At 37.5% G+C, this 21,145-nt stretch overlaps 1 protein-coding gene across 1 annotated transcript in view; it reads left to right on the forward strand.

Annotated features, from left to right (window-relative positions):
- Positions 1-21,145, forward strand: part of GABRG3 (gamma-aminobutyric acid type A receptor subunit gamma3) — a gene marked incomplete at both ends in the record, with an annotated part of 334,515 nt that overhangs the window by 161,250 nt on the left and 152,120 nt on the right. The window contains one exon of the mRNA XM_082066711.1: positions 19,312-19,532. Coding sequence (XP_081922837.1) covers positions 19,312-19,532 — 221 coding nt within the window. The remainder of the gene's footprint in view (positions 1-19,311; positions 19,533-21,145) is intronic.

A 21,145-nucleotide genomic window follows, 5' to 3' on the forward strand; every position in this document is an offset into this window, starting at 1 on the left:
GTTATAATGTTTTCCCAAATCATTCTAGAGGGGTATGTTATAAAATCTTTGCCGTTCTTTTAATCCACAGAGGACCACTGCTAGTTTGGAAGGGCATTCTGGAGATTGCCTTTTGCAGGATAAGCAGGCCTTTTGTGTAATTAATTGATCTGTCTGGTAACAAAATTTTTGTCCTAGCTGGCACTTCTGCAACAGAGGAGTTCTAATTTGTGGCACAGAAGTGAATGCTTGGAGTAAACCTAACAGACGACATTAAGAAAATGCTTCAGAGGTAACATTGCCTTTGCAAATGCAGATGTAGGCACTGCTTTAAGAATGTGGCAAATCTTTTGCAAGGTGATTCAATTTGAAATTGAGTATTTGGTAATGGCATAAAGAGTCATGTTTGATTCTGTGCTGTATTTGTACTTTAAAAAATTTCTTAGTGCCTACTATAAAAAATCATATTTTTTTTTAAATGTGCTGATTCATGTGAAGATCTTTATATCAGAAATCATTATGTAGTACTTTGAAATTATTTTACTTGTTGCATCAAAAATACATATAGTACATGTAGAAAATGAAGACAGTTGGACTGTCTATCTCATTTTGTACCAAGCTGCCACCTCAGCAGAACTGACTTTTTAAGTCCCTTTTAGCAACATGTAGAAGATAAATAATAGTATTCTGACACGTGAAACATTTCACAAAGTTGATATGGTTGTATCACCTGTTTGTCTCAAAACAAGGGGTCACATTGGTCATATGCAGGATGTTGTTACACCTGAGATGTATTTTGTTTGGTTGGTTTGGTTTTGTTTTGTTTTTCAGAGCCATACTACAAATAAGCTGTTTTAAATAGATATTAATGATTAGGTAACTGGTTTTTTAGGAAATTTAAGTTGGAGACTGACAGATCCCTTTTCTATGATAGTATTTGAGAGAGAGTGACTCAATTAGCATGATGCAGAGGCAGTGCTGTCCAAGTGTGGTCACTGTTTAACAAAATCAAATGCAGTCCTGCCTTTGCTTCCTACATACATGGAGAAATACAACGCTCTCATAGGCCTTTTAAGCTTTAGGTGGTCTAAGAAGATAACAAATGAAAGAACAGCTTGATAGTGGAAGATACAGTGTTGTTGGAAATACATACAGATACAAATCTTACCTGACAATCAAGAAATAAGAAAAGGCAGGATAGAAAGGCAAAGGGAGGCATAGACACTTTATTGTAAATTCTCAGTTTTTGTTAAGAGGTGACGTGGTGCCAATGATCATGACCCTCTGGGCCTGGCCATTCAGCTAGTTTTCAACCCACCTCACTGTTTCCTCATCAACAGCTTCTTTATGAGGATCTTATGGGAGACAATCTTGAGAGCCTCAACTGAGGTCCTGGCAGACACTGCAATCCTGTCATCTACCAGGCCAGTCAAGTCATCATAGAAGTTTATCAAGTTTGTCAAGTAAAACTTGGCGAATCCATGCTGACTATTTCTGATTATTTTCTTGTCCTTAATTGTGCCTGGAAGTGGTTTCCAGGTCTAGCTGATACATCAGCTTCTCAGGGATTTAGGTGAGGCTGACCGGCTTGTAGTTCCCTGGTTGCTCCATCTTGCTCAGCTTGGAGACAGGAGTGACATTTCCTTTCCTCCATTCTTTGGCCATTTTCCCAATCACCATGATTGATCAATGATTATCCAGAGTGGCCTTGCAATCACAGCTGCCAGCTCCCTCAGAACTTGTGGGTCCTGCTGTTCTGCCAGTGCCTGTCAATCTATGCTGTTTTACACTTGCCACAGCAGGTACTGAACACCAGTCTGCACTGTTTCCTTCAATTCAAGGGCTGAGTTTTTGCAGACTTTGAGGGAATCTAAGGACACTACTTCCAAAGAATGCAGTGGACTTTGAAGGTGAACAGACCTTCATGGACAGACCTCTAAAACAACAGTCTTGTTTTTGCTTGAGCCAGAGCTTGATTCTAGCACAAACATGCAACCATTGTACATACACATTCAGATTCTGTACTAGTGTAAAAGGACATACTCTCTGTTTTTTTCTCAAACAGATACATTAGAAAGGAAGATCCCTAGTAATAGACAAGCCTGGAGTGCAGTCTTGAGATAATTTTTGCAATTTTACTAGTTCCTAGTTAGGTTACAGTGTTCTACAAAATATTTAAAGCAGATAAAAGAAAAAAATTGCTCGGCATGTAAGAGACAAAAAAGAATATCACCACTATTTGAGAACTTGAGGATCACAAATTATAAACAGCTTTAGAAATTACATAACATATTTCTGCAGCAGTTCAGAGACAGAATACTGATATATCCAGTGAATTTATAGAATGGAGAAATACCCTGATAAAAATAGGAACTGAGCACAAGATGTTCAGAATGAAACTTGTATTTTGAAACTGAACATGTAATGAAAATTCTAAATAGATATCTTAAATTCTCTCCATTGTGCTTTTTGAATATCAGTTATAAAAATAATGTTTAGCTTATGCTAGGAGAAAAAAAAAAACCAACACAACAAAATCTGAGTGAATGTGAGGGTTTTATGCATAATGGGACCATTGGTTCAACTTTTATAAAATACGAAGTCTCCATAGGTTTTTCAGAAGTAAGAACACATTATAAATGTCCTCAATTATTGTTGCTGTTTTGGTAAAATCTGAACAATTTACTTGTAAAATTTCTTATAGAAATTTGGGTCTCTCTAAATGCAAAATTGCTACAATTTTTCTCAAAAATCCCTTCATATCCTATCTTTATCCTTCATTTTCTAGCATTTTCCAAAAACATGTGCTTATTGGTCAATATTTTAATCAGTTAGACTTAGCGGATTTATCAGTTTATTGCTATAAAAGTCAGTAGTTACCTTATTTTGGAATACCTGTGTTCTGCTAAGATGTAAACTGAAAGAACTGTCTTCCAACTCCAGTGTATGGAAATAAAAGAATGTGCCAGTCAGAAAAGATAAGGTATTTGCATTTTGCTCTGTAGCTAAGGCATCAGAACTTTGGAGCAACAATTACAAAGAAAGTCCTGTTTACTGCCAGCAGAGAAAATTGTCTATTTTTGAAAGATTCTTTGGAAAATTTAGCTGCAAGGATCTAGACAAAGTCTACCAAGGACATACAGGTTGTGATTTGGGTTTGTTGTTTATTTCCTTTTCTTTTGGTCACAGTTTGGGCAAATATTCAGCATAGATAGAGGCTACCCTTCTTGCAACTTTTGTGTTCTTGATCCAAGTCACAAGAACTTCTCCCAAGAGTTCGCAAGAACTTTTTTTGTAACATTAAATAAATTATATTGTTATTATAGCTTCATACTCAGAAATGGCTGTACTCGTTTGACTGAAATATCAATAATTATGAAGTTGATCTGAGCCATCTACTTGACATGGATACTGCTTTTGATATATGTACTGAAAACAGATAATGGAACAAGTCAGATCCCATAATATCTAGTGACATTAAGACCCTCACCTGCAATATGCTAAAATTATTTTGATATAGAAAGTCTTAATCACATAATAGAATTGTATTTCCTAATCAATGTATCTAAACTGAATCTTGTTTAACTCCCAGATTTGCGGGTTTTGGTTGGTCTTTTGACCAACCTTTTGCTGAGTTGTCCATGCTGTTCCTAATGATCTTTATAAGTCTTCCTTATCCATCAATATGTGGAGTAAAAGCCACTTGGGTGCATATACGAAAATATTTCTGGCGAGGATGGGGGCCAGTGTGTGATTGATAGGTTTAATGTTTGGGTTCCTATAGGAATGAAGATGATGCTTCAATTTATTAATATACTTCAAATGTAGATGTTGTCTTATGGAGCAGGTGTTATACTTTGATCATTTTCTCCCATTTGCTTGTTATTCATCTTGATCAGTTTAGGTTGTTTGCCATTTGATTACATTGTCTTTTGATCTACTTCAGATTTATCACCCACATAAACATATCTTAATGACACATCAGCTTTGTGTCCTTATTTCTAGTTTCTTTTATTTTCTCTAAAAACATGACTGAGCTGTATCACATATCAAGTTTTACTCAACTGGCTTGAGTGGCTTTTTTACTTCAGTCTTTGTTATGAGAAATAATTCATTTCTAAAATATTATGGTAACTTTCAAGGTGTGGTGGTCTTTCTGTTACATTTCCTGATCTATTGTCATGCCTGTGAAATTGGAATAAGAGGTCTTAAGAGCTGTGGCATTCATCCCAGGTTTAAGCATTCATCACCTGTTTCTAGAAACGTAATCCATATGCTTGACTGCCTCCCAGCCCACCCAAACACTGGGAAAGTTCCAAGATTAATTCCCACTTCAGTGTTTACAATGGGCACTATTATGAGTCCTGGAGTACCTACATCAACAAAAAGTATATTTGATGGAAGAGGGCATGCTTTGAAGTACTGACTTTCCCATCGCCCTAAATATCTCTGTGAAACTGGAAGTCAGAGCCAGAAGGTGCCTTCTCAGAGTTGGAGAACTAAGATAGAAGGACAAACCTTGTAATTTTTCTTTTTTACCCAGTGATTTTCTAACGTGAAGTGCATAAACTCTTGCTCATCTCCCACCCTTCAGCTACCTTTGTAAGTAGCAGTAGATTGCAGTCAAAGCAACTTTTTTCTTGTTCTCCCAACTCTGTGAAACTTATATTTCTAGTGACACAATGACACATCTTCAATGGAAGGGGTAAAATGTGCTGCCATCCAGAACATTCTTCTCCCTTAGCCTGTACCAAACAGGGTCCTGTTGTGGGATGTCAGAGCTAGGGGTTCAAACCCCCTTGGCAATCACCTGTCACCTCAGCTATCACCACAGCCCCCTTAGGCTATCTCCTGAGGCGACTTACCTGTCACCCCAGCTAACACTGAGGTTAGGACTCTGCTGGTTTTGCTCCATAGCATATCTTTAGGCATTTAAGATGTCTGCAGCACCTCAGAAAATTTGGTCAGAGCTTTGCTGAGTTGTTCTCCTGAACTTAATCTTCTTAGAGCTCTTAGAAGAATGATTTGGGTACATAAATTCTCTGAGGAATGTCCACCTGCCTTTGCTGACCCTCATTTAGATAAAGATTGTAATGCTTTGGAAAAGGCATCAGAAAGACATAATTTGTACCTTTAGTGTTCCTTCTTTAGGACACAATCATGATCCTTTTTCTATAATTTTAGATGAATTCACCAGTATAGCACTAGCAACTGTCCAGAGTTTGTCTTCTGGGAGCCTTTCTTTTTTTTTTTTTTGCATAACTTCAAGTTTTTTTCTCACTTGCAGAGTAATTAGTGTTGGCTTATTATTAAAGAGTATAAAATCAGGTAGAACAGTTCCCATGTTTGCTGTCGTGATTGCTCAGTCTCATTTGTCTCTAAAGCATACCTAAATCTGTGTATTGTAATAAGAACAAGATGAAAAGAACCTCCAATGAAAGTTCAGATGAGAAAATTCTTTGGTTTAATATTTGATCACTTATGCTGGCATGGTAATGCCGCTTTTAGTATGAAAGTCACTAAATTCAAATGAGCAAAGTTGCAGCGGGTGACCATTTTGCAACTCTGATGAGCATTGTTCTTTATGGGTTCAGAAAAAGGCATAAACTGCATTAGGATTGCTCCTCAGGCTTTGTTCACTGTAATGACAGCTGACTTATGTGTATGTATTTATTAACTAGTACTGACGGTTGCTTTTTAAAAAATGCATAATTAAAAATTCAGTTGTTCAATAGCTGCTTTCAAGAATTCTCAGATTCCTTAGTTCATTTTTCACAAAATTATTGCCTCCAGAACAATTTCAACCATTTCTCATGGCTTTCATTCCACATTTTAAGAATGAGAAGCATCTACTCAGAACAATTTGTGCTTTGAGTTTTTTGTTTTCATTATTTCTGACATGCTAGGAAAGCAAAAAGCAAGGATTCACACAGAGTTGTGTTAGAAAAAGCATGTCCACTTCTTTCATGTTGTTCACAATAGACTAGTGTTTGGTATTGAAACTGCTATAATAACTTTTCCCTTTCATGGGCAATTGAAATGGATATAATGAATTGTTTCATTAAACACTTTTAAAGCAAAACTTCACAGCTGGGCATTATGAAGTATGTTTTAGAGAATAATAGTGAAATAGAAAATTGCCATAGAAAAGAGATTTCTTTTTTCTTCTATTGGCATAAGTTGTTGTTGAATTAGAGCTGAGTTTTTCTCTCCCACTACAACAGCACCAAGTTTGGAGATGCTCAAGAAAACGGCATAACTGAGTGTTGGTATCAGGTGAAAATGGAAACCAGTGTTAGCCCTTGGACTTCCATGTGTCTTCTTGCTGGACTTTCAGTTGTCTGCTACTTATAGATCAGCAGTGGGATAGACCATGAAAGAATTGTCCTATTTTGGTGAAAGGAGCTTTAATAATCTGGGAAAGTTTAAAGTAGTCAAGAAAAGTTCAGAAAACTTGTGCTGGAAAGCTGATGAATTTTATATTCTTTGCAGTGGAAAATGTTCAAGGCAAGAGAACTTTTAGCAGGAATCAGAAAGGAATTTTGTAAGATCCTGAGCAAAACATTTATTTTCGTCTCCCTTTTACTGAAATTTACAAAATAGAAATAAAAAAAAAAAATCTCTACCAGTTTAAGAACAGTATTCAGAAATGAAAGAAATGCAGACTGAATAAGCCAAAGTACATTGAGTTAGAGAAATGTGGCTGGATCAATATTATTGTTTGTCTTCTGTCATTAAATAATACAAGGAAAAAAACACTGGCAGAAAGACTTCCCTAGAGTTAATTACTGGTGACATTCATTGCTGGGCAAAGGGTCATCCTGAGTCCGTGTGCCAGAGAAAGCAATGTACAAGCATTATACTGACCCCATGACTTTCCCCTATGGCACATCCCTGCATAAATGTATCCAAGCAAAACAAACAGCACCGCCACAGCCCTTTCTGTCTGAGAGAAACTGCTGCTTTCCATACGCCTCCATGGTTAAATTTCCAAGCTGCATGGTGCTGACTGCAGTGCGTGCCCTGAGCCTGTGGCCAGAGGAAGGTGGGGAGATGGAGGGTGGGACATAGGGGACTGATATCCAGTGGTTACCACAGCAACAGGGAGGGGACCAGTGGTGAGGGAAGCAGAGGTGGGAGAGTTACCATGGCAACGGATGGAGTGCCTTCCTCACTTGGGCTGGAGCTGCAGCTGTCTTTAGTTCTAGTTACCTACCCGGTGTTGGCAGATTTAGGCACAACATAACTGGAGTGCCTATATTATCACCTACATTTATTACTTATTTCATTTCTAGTTAAAGAGTGAAACTGCACTGGAGAGGAAGTATTTTTTCCCACACAAGCTGCATCTATTTTAATATGTTTTGGTTGATGATAGTATAAACAATTCACAAGTAATAGCAGAATTACTTTTTATTCTTTCTAATGTGATGTAAAAATTATACTCCAGTATCAGTTATTAATCTTGCAGTGCTAGAACAGATACTGAGTTAAGATGTGAGTTTAAACCGTGTTAGGGAGTGAGTTTGTCTTACACATCATTACATGACTATATTTCATTTTCCCTAATGAGTTTTGTGAGATAGATATTACAGTTTTTTGTTTAGGTATTGAAAAATTCTGATAGACTCCTTTTGAATTTCCTCAACTGGTGAGTGATGGAGTTGGTGAGCCTAAGAGGAATGTGCTCAGATAAAACTGATAGGAAAAGCCCAGACTCCCGAAATTGCTGTCATTGAATGGCCGGTGAATGACAATCAGCTATCTGCTATTTCATCTGGTGTCACTTTTGCCCCAGACTAGGGACAATGAAGAATTACCAGTGTCAATAGGTGATGTAATATGAACCTCATAGCAAAAAAAAGAAGGGCTGAAATTTCAGGGGAGTTGGAATTTGATTCAGTTTGGCTTAAGAAGTAGGGTCTTAAAGCGAGACAGAGCTATTTTGAGTGTCAAACCATATAACACAAGAAGAATTGATAGGAAGCATGGCCTGGATGAGCTGAGCTCAGGGATAACCTTGGAGCCACACACAAAACCAGATCAAAATTAAAAAAATACCTAAGACGACAAGAAACTGAGGCAAAGACAAGCCTCCAGGTATTCACATTTTTAAAATGTCTGTGTTCTTGCGTTACTAAGCGTAGATGAAGCCTGAAGACATTTGTCTCCTGTATTTTCTCTAAAGAGGTAAGCTGTGAACCAGAGTGTCCTCAGCTTGGGAATGTGGGAAGCCTAGGGTCATCCTGCTGAAGGCAGTCAGCATAGTTCTATGGGCTCTGTATTTTGAATATGGAGTTTCAGCCTTACCTCCAAGGGTGCCTCCAGTCATGCAGAAGCAGAGAGGGGTCTGGTTTTGCCTGAGCCAGCAGTGCTGAGAGATACAGGGCTGTCCAAGCTCCTCTAGAGATCAAGAGCAAGAAAACGTTAGAGCACATATGAGACTCTCATTGCAGAGTGACTTTCCATGCCCATGCGGCAAAACAGTATAGTTCTCATTTTTGGAGTGGTTAAACATTGGAATTTTCCTCAAATGTAAATTAGGGCTTTTACAAATGAGCTTTTTCTTGTGTTTTGTGCACAGCTGGCTTTTTTGTGCATTTTGTTCAATGACTGTAACACCTATTCCTGTCCTCTGAATACAGGATGTATCCTGTGGATACAGGATATAACTAACTCCCTCACCCACTGTTGCTTCATTTATTTACTTGATTTCTGTCATCAAGCACTTTAAACTTTTCTTTTTGGATCCTATTTTTGTTGTAATGAATCTAGACTTTGTGACCTGGGTATGTCTATTGTACTAAATCAAAGATGTCCAGGGACCGATGCCAAGTGGTAGCAACTGGTATATATCTACATTTCTTAGTTTTAGCTGCCTCTATGGCAGATTACCCTTGGAAGGAACAGGGTAAGGAAGTCAGCTAACAATGAAGCAAGGTGTGCAGTGCCTGAGCTATGCTTGTAGCCTCCTTTTATTCAGCTGTGGCGATGCAATCACTGAGTTAGTACTTCTTTTGAGGAAACGCACAACAAATACAGAATTGTATGTATTTATTTATTTTCACCCTTGAAATTATTCACTGATTGGTGGCCAATACCGAGTGGTTTCAAATGGAAGAGGGCTTGAAAGACTGGGGTTAAAATCCCTGTTGAGCTGTAGCTTTCCTGCACAAGAAAGGCATGGATGCCCTCAATAATTCAGCTTCTGTGAAAGGAAAAGAAGGTTATAAGATATTGGATAAGGGAGCAACTTCCTGGGGCACTTGGATTCTGTAGCAGAGTAATATGTGGGTTCTTAAGATATAGCACAGCTTCAGGAGCTACCTTAAAAATTACACTGGAGGAGAACAGTTGGAACAGGCCTTTAACCCATCTGATATAGCCTCCTGCCTTCTTACAGGGTGTTCCTTATCATCTTTCCTCTTGTTCATGATTCTGCTTGATTCTTCAGCCTGAGATGGGTGTCTGTTTGTTCACCACTGGCCTGTCTCCCACTCCTTTACAGCTGTTCTTGTGACAAGAGTGACAGTACACATAAAACCATGACGGTAATCTCAGTTTTCTAGCTTGCCAATGGCATAAAAGATGTTGCAAAATGTTCTTCCACTTCTTTGGCCAAAAGGCCCTCTCCCCATCATTAAAAACAAACTCTTTAACACAGAGATTGTGTGCATAGTCTTATTGTGTACAGTCTCTGAGAGTGCATTTATTTTCGTGAATAGGGAAGTTCAGCTTCTGTTTCGAATAAGCTAATGCCTCAAGAACTATGCCTATGAAGTTGATACATCTGTTGTAATATGTGAATACTACTGAGTATCTTTATAATTAGTTTTATATTTTTTTCAGATATCAAGTATTCTTAGGAGACCCTAATAGGGTACTTTATTATATTAAGTACAGCGATTAACATATGTTCACAGACTTTTAATTTTTTCTGTCATTGTTTCTTCTGTTCAGTGATTATTCATTTTTATTTCTTTACTATTTCCATGGAAGTTAAGCTCGTCCTTGTGCATTTGTCTTACTAAATTCACAAGAGAACAATCTTGGTTTCTCACCACATTGAATTATGCATTTGGAATCTCTCTTTCTCTCTCTGTGTCTCTCAAATAAACCCTAACCTGTCTGCTGTCTTAGTAAAGCCTTAAATAACAGGTCAGAATAGGCACTGTACTTTCTCTGTCAATCACAACATTGTTTCTTCCAGCAGCAGTCTCCTTAGGAGTTACTATACTGATTGGTGTGTTGAGTTACACTGCCCACCAGGTAACAGTGACCAAAAGTCTGCCCATGTCCACTTCTCCTGTGACTTCCTTGCATACTTTGGACACCCCTTTTTCTAAGGTGTTCCAGTTTAAGAGTATATATTTATGGCACATCAAAGACAGAGCTTCTCATCAGGCCCTGTCTGCAACAGGACATGAATCCCAGCCCTCTTGACACATCAAGAGAAGAGCATTTGGAAGTTCAGTTGTCACACAATCATAGCAATTGGGATGTCTTTGGGAATCAAAGAATCATTTTGGTTGGAAAAGACCTTCAAGATCATCGAGTCCAACTGTTAAGCTAATATTGGCATGAAACCATGTCCTTAAGAACCTTATCTATGTGTCTTTTAAACACCTTCAGGGATGGCAACTCAACCACTTCCCTGGGCAGCCTGTTTCAGTGCCTGAAAACTCCATGAAAAATTGCTTCATAATATTCAATCTAAACCTCCCCTGGTGCAACTGAGGCCATTTCCTCTCATTCTATCACTTGTTATTTGAGAGAAGAGACCAACACCTTCCATGTTACAACCTCCTTTCAGGTAGTTGCAGAGAGTGATAAGGTCTCCCCTCAGCCTCCTTTTCTCCAGGCTAAACAGCCCCAGTTCTCTCAGCCGCTCCTCATCAAACTTGTGCTCCAGGCCCCTCACCAGCTTCATTGCCCTTCTCTGAACTTGCTCCAGCTCTAAAGTTGCTCCAGAATTCTCTAAGAGAAACAGAAGCCAACAGAAGATTCCCAAAAGAAAAATGGAACAGTGATATTCAGCAAGAATGAAGAGTCTTACATCAAAAGTCATGGGAAGAGAATACATCTACAGCTGCTTTCCTAAAATGGGTTTCATTCTTTCTAATTTCATGCTGTGTTTCTGATTGTGGGATGTTTGATTGAAGCAGAAGACATAATCCAGCAGTGCAGAGCAAGCAGGAAGCATGAAGAGATCTGTAGGGATGGGTCAAGACAAATATCTTCCATCTCTTCCTTTAACTGAATGTAAAAAGTTATGTGGAATACAGGGGAACTGGAGCTAACTTCCAAAAGAGCCAAAATAGGCACAGCAAGACAGATAAATGTTTTCTCAGAGAAAGGAAATGCTACATGATAATTGCATGTTTTGCTTTTAGTGTGAAGTTAGCTGTCTTTCCCTCTTTATAATGGCAAGAAATCAGTTAAATAATCTCTTGAAGCAGCCAGAGGGCAAAGCTATAGTGAAGAAAGCAAGCTTCCATCCTTCTACTCTGAGACTCCCACTGAGGTAGTGATGAGATGATGGTTTGGTTTGGGTTTTTTTTTTTTTTGACTCAAAGTGTTCAGCTATGGAGACGATTCTGACTGCTTACTGAAATATTTTGCAAGTGTTAGTTAACCTGAACAGCTATTATATCCATGGTGGCAATCTCAGTGTCAGCTTTGCTTCTTTCATTGTATTTTCTCCATGTAACCATCATCCTTGTAACTTTATTAAAGTATCAAAGCAAATTCCCACAAAAGAGCAAGTTATTCAAAGCATTTCAAGACATAAAACACTTTGGAAAGTTTTGGAAGATATATTTATTTTACTACCACTATAAACCTAATCATTCTGTGTTTTGGTTTGTACATTTATTTTGGGGGTCTTTTGAAGGTACAGCCTCAATGCTGCTGGGAGAGATAGATTAAGAAAACAAAAAAGCTCAAAAGTGGAGAAGTGTTTCCACCTCTCAGAGACTATTACAAAGAAAGGTAGGAGCTGGAGGGGGAGCAGGAACATGGAGACTGGAAACAAAGGAGGCTGGTGGAGAATGGGAACGTGAGCCACGATATGCCATCCCTTAGGCCCCAAAACCCAGCGTTGTATGTAGCTTGAAGGAAATCGCCCCCGTTTGCCTGCTGAGCAGCCTCTGAAAACATGAAGCACCATGCTGTCAAAGATACTTAAGGAAAAGTTACAGGCAGCCCTAATGGTGCTGCTCTGCTCATCCCAAGCTGTGATGAAAGCAAGGTAAACTTTCAGGACACGTAAGTGAGAAATATTGTCTTCACAGAAGGCCTGTGTTGGTCTTGTTGATACCACAAGGGTTTTGAATATACACTGCATGTGAAATACTCTGTTGATTTTACCAGGCTTTCTCCAGCAGACTTCAATTATTTCTTTCTGCATTCTTCCCACAAAATGAGAGTGCGTGGGATTCAAAATGGCTTTTCTGGAAGATGGTAGACCACTCCACTACTTTCAGTTGCTTCCCAGAGAATATCAGAGATTTTTATGAATTTTTGAAACTAGTGTGTAAGTTGCATACATGGTGCCAAAACAAGCAGTATCTGTCAAGGAGTAATGCTAAGGTAACATTTTAAGCTTTCCAGGGCTCCTCTGGAATCACCATAATTCTATACACCTTGTTTGTTCTAAGGAACAAATAGCACACATTATGCAGCAATTGCTGTGGGAGTAATTATTTCCATCAAGATCAAAACTAGCCAAGAGCATGGCCTGTACCTCTTCAAATGATCAAAAGCCTACTCAGAAGATGGTCCACCTAAACAAAGAACAGTTGTCTCCTCCTTCTACCCACTTATCCAAAGTAAGACATGACAAATCAGAAAAGCTAAAGGTGGGCTGAGCTCCTTAGAATTACTCTGTGTTTTGAAAACAAATGTGTGAATATTCTGGTTCAGGAAGAGGGAACCACTCATTCTGTATTTCAGGGACCATTTCTTCCTTCACTCAATCAGACAGTCCTTTTTGCAAGGTAATCTGTAGCAATTCAGTTGTTGATTCAACTTTCAGCAGTGATCTGGGCTAGAAAAAATATTATTTTATTTAAAAGGAACTTCAAACTCTGAAAAGATTACCTGCTTTAATCTTCAAGTGCACCAAATTGCAGGCTAAATGAGCAGACATCAAGGGTCTTGCTTTAGCGTTTTGGCCATTTCCTATTAAAACACAGCATCTCAAAGACTTCTCTTTGGGCTTTTAATCTGAGTGTGGCAAAGGCATAAAGAAAGATTTCTGGGCATGTTCACCTGTAGTCTATGGCTGGGTGAATAAAGAAGGAGGCTCCCACCCTTTGGAGGTTTTGCTCCTATTTCTCTTCTGTATCCCTAAACAGCCCTGCTTATGTGTCAAACTTAAACCATAATACTTAACATTTCTGTGATGCTGTTTGCTTGTAAAATGTTCTACCATTATAATTTTTTTAAAATATATTTCATACTGAATAGTTTGGACTGAAATAAAAAAGAGAAGTTTAATACTTCTTTCCAGAAGTTTAAGACAAGTAGAATTGCCCACTTCAGTGAAGTCAAGCTTTTTGGTAATTAAAGGAGATTTTATCCCTTACACAGTTCATTAGACTAGTTTCAAGCTTATGGGAACAGTGCTTGTGGCGTGTTGGCATGATATACAAGGGGTGTAGAAGGCACAGAATGATTATAATCTAAACTGGACTCTAATTATTTAGGTATTTCTGGTTGATGGAGTACCAGCCTCATACAAATCCCAGTAATAGCTTTAATCAAAGACAGTCTCACTCTATGAAAAAGCAAGATATGGGCTTTACAATTAAAAAAAAAAAAACATTTTGAAAGAGTTAGAGAAACGATTCTGAATGAAGCAGAAAATAAGGCAATAGTTGTCCAAAGTCTTCCTATGGTATAGGAAAATAGTCTTGAGGTGATGGTACATTGTCTTGTAGGAAATAATAAAAACCTCAAAAGTATTATGTAAGAAATTCTTGGTTTTTTTTGCAAGGACAAGACTCTTGACATTGTTGTTGTTATTGTTGTTACTGTTGTAAGGAATTGTGAAAATACTGCAGCAGAAGCAACAAAAGCATACCATACTATTATCCATGGTCATTCAAATAGATCACCCAACTGTGATAGCCAATTAAATCGTATTTTCCAGGAGTAACCCACAGCTAAAATGATATATCACGGTAGGAGAAAAGCTCCATGTATTGCCAACAACATGTTAGCTCCTCTTTTGACTGAGAAAACAATGAAAGACATGGTTGAAAAGCACATATTTTTCTCTGTGAGTACAGATGCCTCAAACCATGGCACTTTCAAGGTATTTCCAATCATTAGTCATTCCTACACGGCTGAAGGGCAAATAATTTGCTGCTGGCTTGATTATTTTCAAGGCACTAATGAAACCACATTAGGAATTTTAGAAAATGTAAAACTATGCTAAAATCAAGTAGTTGAATGCCTGGCTATGTACAATATTACCATTAACTCTAGGTTATGTGCCCTGTCCTCAAATCAATAGAAAGTAAGGAAGAAAAACTGTCTCTAGGTTATTGCTCTGTACCTAACCAGAAAACAGAAAAATATCCTTTAATTAAATTGTCATTTGATTTAGAATCAGTCACTTTTCCTCATCTCATTCAGTCATTTTTCTCACTCGAAGTTTCAGATTTAAAAGGACAGCTTGTAAAATTTGTATGGGAAAAAATGTTCTCCGTGAGACAATTACTTGCATACTTCACAGGTAAAAGGACCATAATTTGTTTTCTTGGTTTTAGGAATTACTTTTGAAATTTAAGGGAGCATTGCCAAGCACCAGTTTTAAAATTTCATTCTTAGAGATAACCTTGTTAGAGGTGATAGAGAGGTTTTCAGTGACAGAATGTAATTTATATTATTTTCAGATTGTACTGAATGTTTCTAAATAAGTCTTGCAAGTAGAACAAACTGGCCTTTTGCATGCTGAAATGTATAAGATAATGCACTCATTTAAGAATATGTTGTGAAAAAGAACTGATGACAAATTCTTTGGTCAGAAGCTAGTCAGCATGAGAGAAAGAAAAGAAAAACATTTCACTCAAAGGTACACATTAGCTGCCAGAAACAGGGCTTTTTATATTCATATGATCAGAAAAAAAATCCAAATAAATTTATTCAATTTTACTGAAAAGTATTAGTCTTTCCAGAAGTAGTAAAAACCATTGATAACTTAAAATTTCTTAAAAGGCTTGATGCTATGTAGTATGTAGTTGGAGATTTGACTATGTATATATGCATGTCAGGAGTCTTTTATTTGAAAACATTCTAATATTTTCAAATTCTTGCTCTTTCAATATTTTAAAATTTAATTATTTAATTAAAGAAATCCTTATATATTCAGCTTTGGACAAATTGTAGAAACCTCAGATTCCATTTTGATGAAGTTTCTAAGTGTGAGGAATTTAGGTTATACAAGTAACATGCTTTATTAATTTACTTTTAAACCCAAACATAATTAAATCTATTAAAATCGATAATAAATTATTCAATTATCAGCCCTTCAAGTTTATAACTGAATTTTGCATCAAATTTAATATTATTTAAGAAATGTGTGATGTACTGAAAGAAATAAGATTTCTCTAGAATTTCACTTCATGTTAACATGTAGACCTATTTTTCCCCTTAGGGTTGGCCCTCACTTTTTCTCAAGCAGAATGTCTTTTCAGACGTGTAGCTGCTCTGGAGTGTAGCTTCAGTTAATGCATGCAGACCCAGTGTGAATATGTGGTATAAACAGGAAAAATCTTGAATCTCTTCTGGTAGTATGGCAAATTAGGTATCTGTAAGACAAGAAAACTTAGTGACAAAACACAATCTTGGCAGCATTTCATGGAGAACATAGTTTTACCTTTCTGCCTCTGGGAAGAAGTCTTATTGAAAATTTTGCTGTTTTTTATTTCTTTCTGTGTTCATTGTAGTAGTCAATGCTTACTGTCAAAAAATAAAAATAAACTGGAAAAATCAGAAGGATATACAAAAATTTTCTGATGCACTGGTAAAACAGAACTTAAAGAATATTATTATAGTTGTAGGATGTTGCTTCATCTGAGGCATAATTTCACTGAAACCTGCCTGAACTCTCTAAGTACAACCATTACATTCCTTAAAGATCTAAAGTGGCAAGTATTAGCTAGCAAATGAAAAACAGTCCTATACATTATACAATGTAACGTAATATAATACAATATCATACAATATAATAAATATCTATATATGAGACCAACATAGAGATCTTTCTTCTGGTGTTTTTTTGTTGGATGCTGTGTGTTGGAGATCACTGTACCAGCTTTTTCCAAAGCAGTATATGGAAGCTGTTGACTTCACTGGGAACTGAGTATCTGTTGTCAGTGAAGATTAAGGTAATTTTCCTGAAGTGTGCACAGGCTTAACTCCATTAGAAGTGAAGAACTGAGTGCCAATTTCAAAAGTGACCTCTGTCCCTTCCTAGTAGAGTGAATATATGAGTATCATATCCCATTATCTGCTTGGTTGAAGATTGAAGCAATTATAAAGATTAAGGTAAAGGATGTACTGATCTAACATCCTCTTCTAAAAAGGATTAATTGAAAGAATATAAAGGCTGAAATTGGAATACAGATATTAAATGGAAATGTACATTTATTTTACTTGGAAAATTTTGTTTTGTAGTTTTTACATTATGACTGAACATTCTACACCCTTTAAGTCAAAAAATAGGGATAAAGAGTTTAAAAAGTCAATGCAACTGATTTCAAAAAACTTTGATTGCTTCTTTTTTAAAAACAACAACTCTTTGCTTTTTATGACCTCAGTTTCAAAAAAGAAAAATGCATTTTTAAAAGAACTCAGAAGATCTGTGAACCATTTAATTTGAGCTGTAAAGTTTTTGCTAAAGTGAATGGAGTTACAGTGGCCCATTGCAGAGATATTTTAAATAATGATAATTGGTGGCATGTTCTAGTTGCAGTAAGGAGATGCAAAATGGAAGTCAGACTGCAGCCTTAGCATGACCCTGCTTCTAGGCTAACTTTATCTCTTTCTCAGCCAAAATAGTTTACCTGGATGGAAAATACAATTAAACATCTTTACTGCTCCTGGTCCCCACTCTGCTCAGATGCAGCTGCAGTACCTTCTCAGGACACTGTCTTACGGGGTTGAGTCTTTTCTTTGGCGGGGTAGAAATCCACAATATTTAAATCCTAAAAACCTAAATATCATTAAATATGTACAATATACTAGGAGGGAATTATGGCTGCTCCTAAATTTAGTCAAAAAAAGCATTCATATAAAATAAACTCGAATATGAATATTATGCAAAAACTTGTCTTGTAAAAAGACAGCACTGTCATTAGCCAGCTGTATACAAATGGTCTTTGATTCTATAAATACTGATTCTCACATGTGAGCTAAAAAAAGCAGCTCTACTCACTCAGCATTTGGACAAACCCATCAACATGTCTGGCATATTCGCCTCTACAGAAGCTGAATGTGCCAAACTCTTGTGACTAGACTTTCAAGGACTAAAGTGATACAGAGTTGAGTTGAAAGAAACAAGATCAGCACTCTATGACCTTGAACCTGGTGAATTAAGGGTGTCCTTTTTGAATAATAAAGGTCTGCTGTGTACATTACATTACATCCTTTAAGTGTGTGGAGATGTGCAACTTTGTGCTTGTTGAGATGAAAGAAAAGTCTCTTCAGATTCAAATCTGTCAGCTTACTTGAGAAAATAAAGCTAATAATACCATGAAGAATGGTAGTGAGATAGGCTATGAAGAAAAATGGTCCTTAATGCCTTTGGTGGCTAGGCTTTAATTCCTGAGGTGATCTATTACCTGGTATTTGGATACATGCTAGCACCACTTATGCACCCATTGATCATTTGCTATTTAGAGATGGGAAGCCTAGGGTGTGTTTTGGACTAGGATTACAGTGTCAGTGAATTAGGTTTCCTGGTGTTATAACATCAGCTCTGAAATGATGACCTGCCAAAAATGCAATAGCACAGGACAACCAGATGCCTTTTACAAAAACACTGTCCTCAGTTTAGACTAGAAGCTCTTCTATCTACCTATAAATAAAAAATATATACAATCCTGTTTGTATAATTACATTTCTTTTTACACCTTCCCTTTTAAAGCTTAGGAACAGACAAACAAAAATGCAATAAAAGCAAAGCAACTTCAGTGGTCAAGGGCACAGACATACTAGACTTTCCATGCAGCCTTAATCCTCTTTTCTTCACATATACCAAGAGTGCATCTCCCAGGGGACCTAAGGAACTGCCTTCCTCTAGATTATCCCAAGCCTGTGTTGTAGAGCACATTCTTTGCGTCACATCATCAAATGCCATCCCAGTCATGGATGTGGCCAACCCTGAAATACTAAGAGGGTCTTTGTGACATGGTCAGATGGCAGTTTCCACAGGGTTCACAGGTAGAGCAGTCTGGAAAGAGGGAGAGGAACATAAGCAAATGCAAACCTAACCTTTCCAAAACTCCAGTGAATGGAATTCACAACTCAAATACTGTTTTTTACACAGTTTCTTCCATGGGGTGTTACATGCATAAATCAGCGTTTGTATGTTCAGCTATATAATTTTGTCCATTTGTCCATGTGCATTTTGATTTCTGGCATTATAACTACTGTGACTGCTTACCTACAGAAACACTGCAACATAGAGTAAAAGAAAGGATGAGATTCATGCAAATTATTATATTAGACTATTCAGGATAATAAGCTAGTGACTGCTCAGCTTTTAACATTTGGGGTAAGCATGTAAAGAAGCACAAACATGTTTTTTTCAAGTCTACTGTAATGTGTTCTGAAAACGAGTGCCTGACCACTTGGTAGCAAACAGTAGAATTCATTTATTGAACTTACACCCTCCCCCCTCAGAAGGCATTGCCATAATCAGGGGAATTCACCATTCTTCACTTGATGTGTGTTGCTCCTTTTCATCTTTCACGCCTCTTTTATCAGTCTGCCCTACGACAAAGAAGTTTCTGCAAATTGTATCTTGTAGCTGTCACTGTTCAGAGACAATGGAAAGGAGTATGCTAGTGCAGAAATTGTTATGGCACAAGATCAAGGCAAGTGAGATGTTTGACCTGCTTTCTAAAGTAGCTAGGGGAGAAAAAAAAAATAAAAGGAAAAAAGGAAAAAAAATTCCTTGGGCAGCAAAAAAAAAGCAAAGAATCTCCATTTGCCTGAACATATCCTGTTGCTCTACACCTGGAGAGACCTTATTGAAGACCAAAGAGTAGTGGGAAGTGTGGAATTTATTTTAATTTGCGTATCATGCTTTTATTGCAGGAATATCAAATTGATATATTTTTTGCCCAGACGTGGACAGATAGCCGTCTTCGCTTCAACAGCACCATGAAGATACTGACCCTGAACAGCAACATGGTTGGCTTGATCTGGATCCCAGACACAATATTTCGTAACTCAAAGACAGCAGAGGCTCACTGGATCACCACCCCCAACCAGCTCCTCCGCATATGGAATGATGGCAAGATCTTGTACACCCTCAGGTGAGCACTCAGCAGTGTGCAGGGCTGAAAGCTTCTCCCCTCTCTAGCGTAATAGTCATAATTTTCAGTTTTTCTTCTCTGCTTCTTTTTTTCCTGATGCTTACCTGACAGTGCTTGAAAAATACTGAAACATTCAGGCATAACTACTGCAAATTTTTTTAAAAAACCAAGTCTTGTCTTTCAAAAAAATAAACCTTGGGAATTTGAAATACATCCATCTAAATTGTAGAATTTGAGCTTTTTAGTGCTTGTAAGAAAATCAAGAGCCTGTAGTCCCATGAAACCTGCCAGAAACTTTCTGATCAGTTAGATGCAGGACTGGATAAAGTATTTCTACTATTCATACTAATGCCAATACTTGATTCTTCAAATAAGTCATGCTGAAAGAAATTCTGTCACATCTCATCACAAGGGTGAATTGCTAGAGGAAAGGCTTTTAGAGTTTTACTAATCTTGTGATGCCATCAGCTGTGTGATATTAGAAATATTGTATGTATTTGCATAAAAAAGCCTGTGGAGATCAAAATATGTGTTTACTTACGAAGAGATGAATTGCTCAGAAGGGAGTTTTGCCATAAGCCATATTCCATGTGGCAAACTCGTTCAGAAACATCCTTTCACACTACATTTTCTTCAGCATATTCTGATCATACTTGCAATTGGCCTCCAACAGAAAGTCTTTGGCAAAAGATAAGAAAGGAATTAAACATCTGGAAATACTACTGACATTTTTAGTGCCCTCCCCTTCTTAGGCTTGCTCCGCTGTGATAGAGCTCTTGCTTTTTTTCAGTAGCCTTTAGTTGAAGACTTTGGTGATTAGGATGTCACCTCCAATACCCTCTTGGTTGGGTTGCTGTTTTTTTTTCCTTGCTTCAGTATTTCAGGGCAAGTTAACAATCTGCCTAATAGTAGTTAGACTTATATACCTATCACTAAACAACTATTTGTTGAATGGAATGCAAAATTTGTCTAAGACATCTGACAAAAGGGTGATACTTGACCCAGTGCATTGTTTGAATGATCATTTTTAGTTTGTGAAAAATGTTTTGTGTCCTTTTTGCCCACTTGGGTCAGCCTCCTTTTTATGTAAGAGAAGCTGCTAGAACGATCATTATTCATTGATAATAACACTGTGTAATTCAAAAGCAATTTATCTGGCTTAAGCAAGCACACAGAATTGGTATGACATGGAAGCGGTAACTACTGAATGCCCTGGTACAGTGAAGTGCTGATAAGTATTCTGTGTTCAGGAGAAAGTGCACAAGGTTTGATGATGCTCCATGCCTTTCCCTCTTCTTCCTTGTCCACTTTTGGATGTGAATGCATTCCTGCTGTAACACCACAATTCCTCTCTTACTGTCAACACAACACAAAAGTGCTGTCAAATTCCTCACAGGTGACCTTCTCCAAGACTGAGGTTTTCACTGTGCTGTCCTAAATCTGAAACACAAACCATCCCCCATTCAATCTGTCAGCTTTTGAGTTAGATTTTATTTATTTGTTTGCTTGTGGGTTGGTTTTGTTTTGTTTTGTTTTGTTTTAAAAAGACAGCAAAAAAGCTTCATGCCCCACACTTGCTGCGTAAATTGAGGCATGCAATTAATGTAGTGTCT

The sequence above is a fragment of the Streptopelia decaocto genome (genome assembly GCF_964273445.1).
Source record: "Streptopelia decaocto genome assembly, chromosome: 1".
In the NCBI taxonomy this organism is placed as follows: Eukaryota; Metazoa; Chordata; class Aves; order Columbiformes; family Columbidae; genus Streptopelia; species Streptopelia decaocto.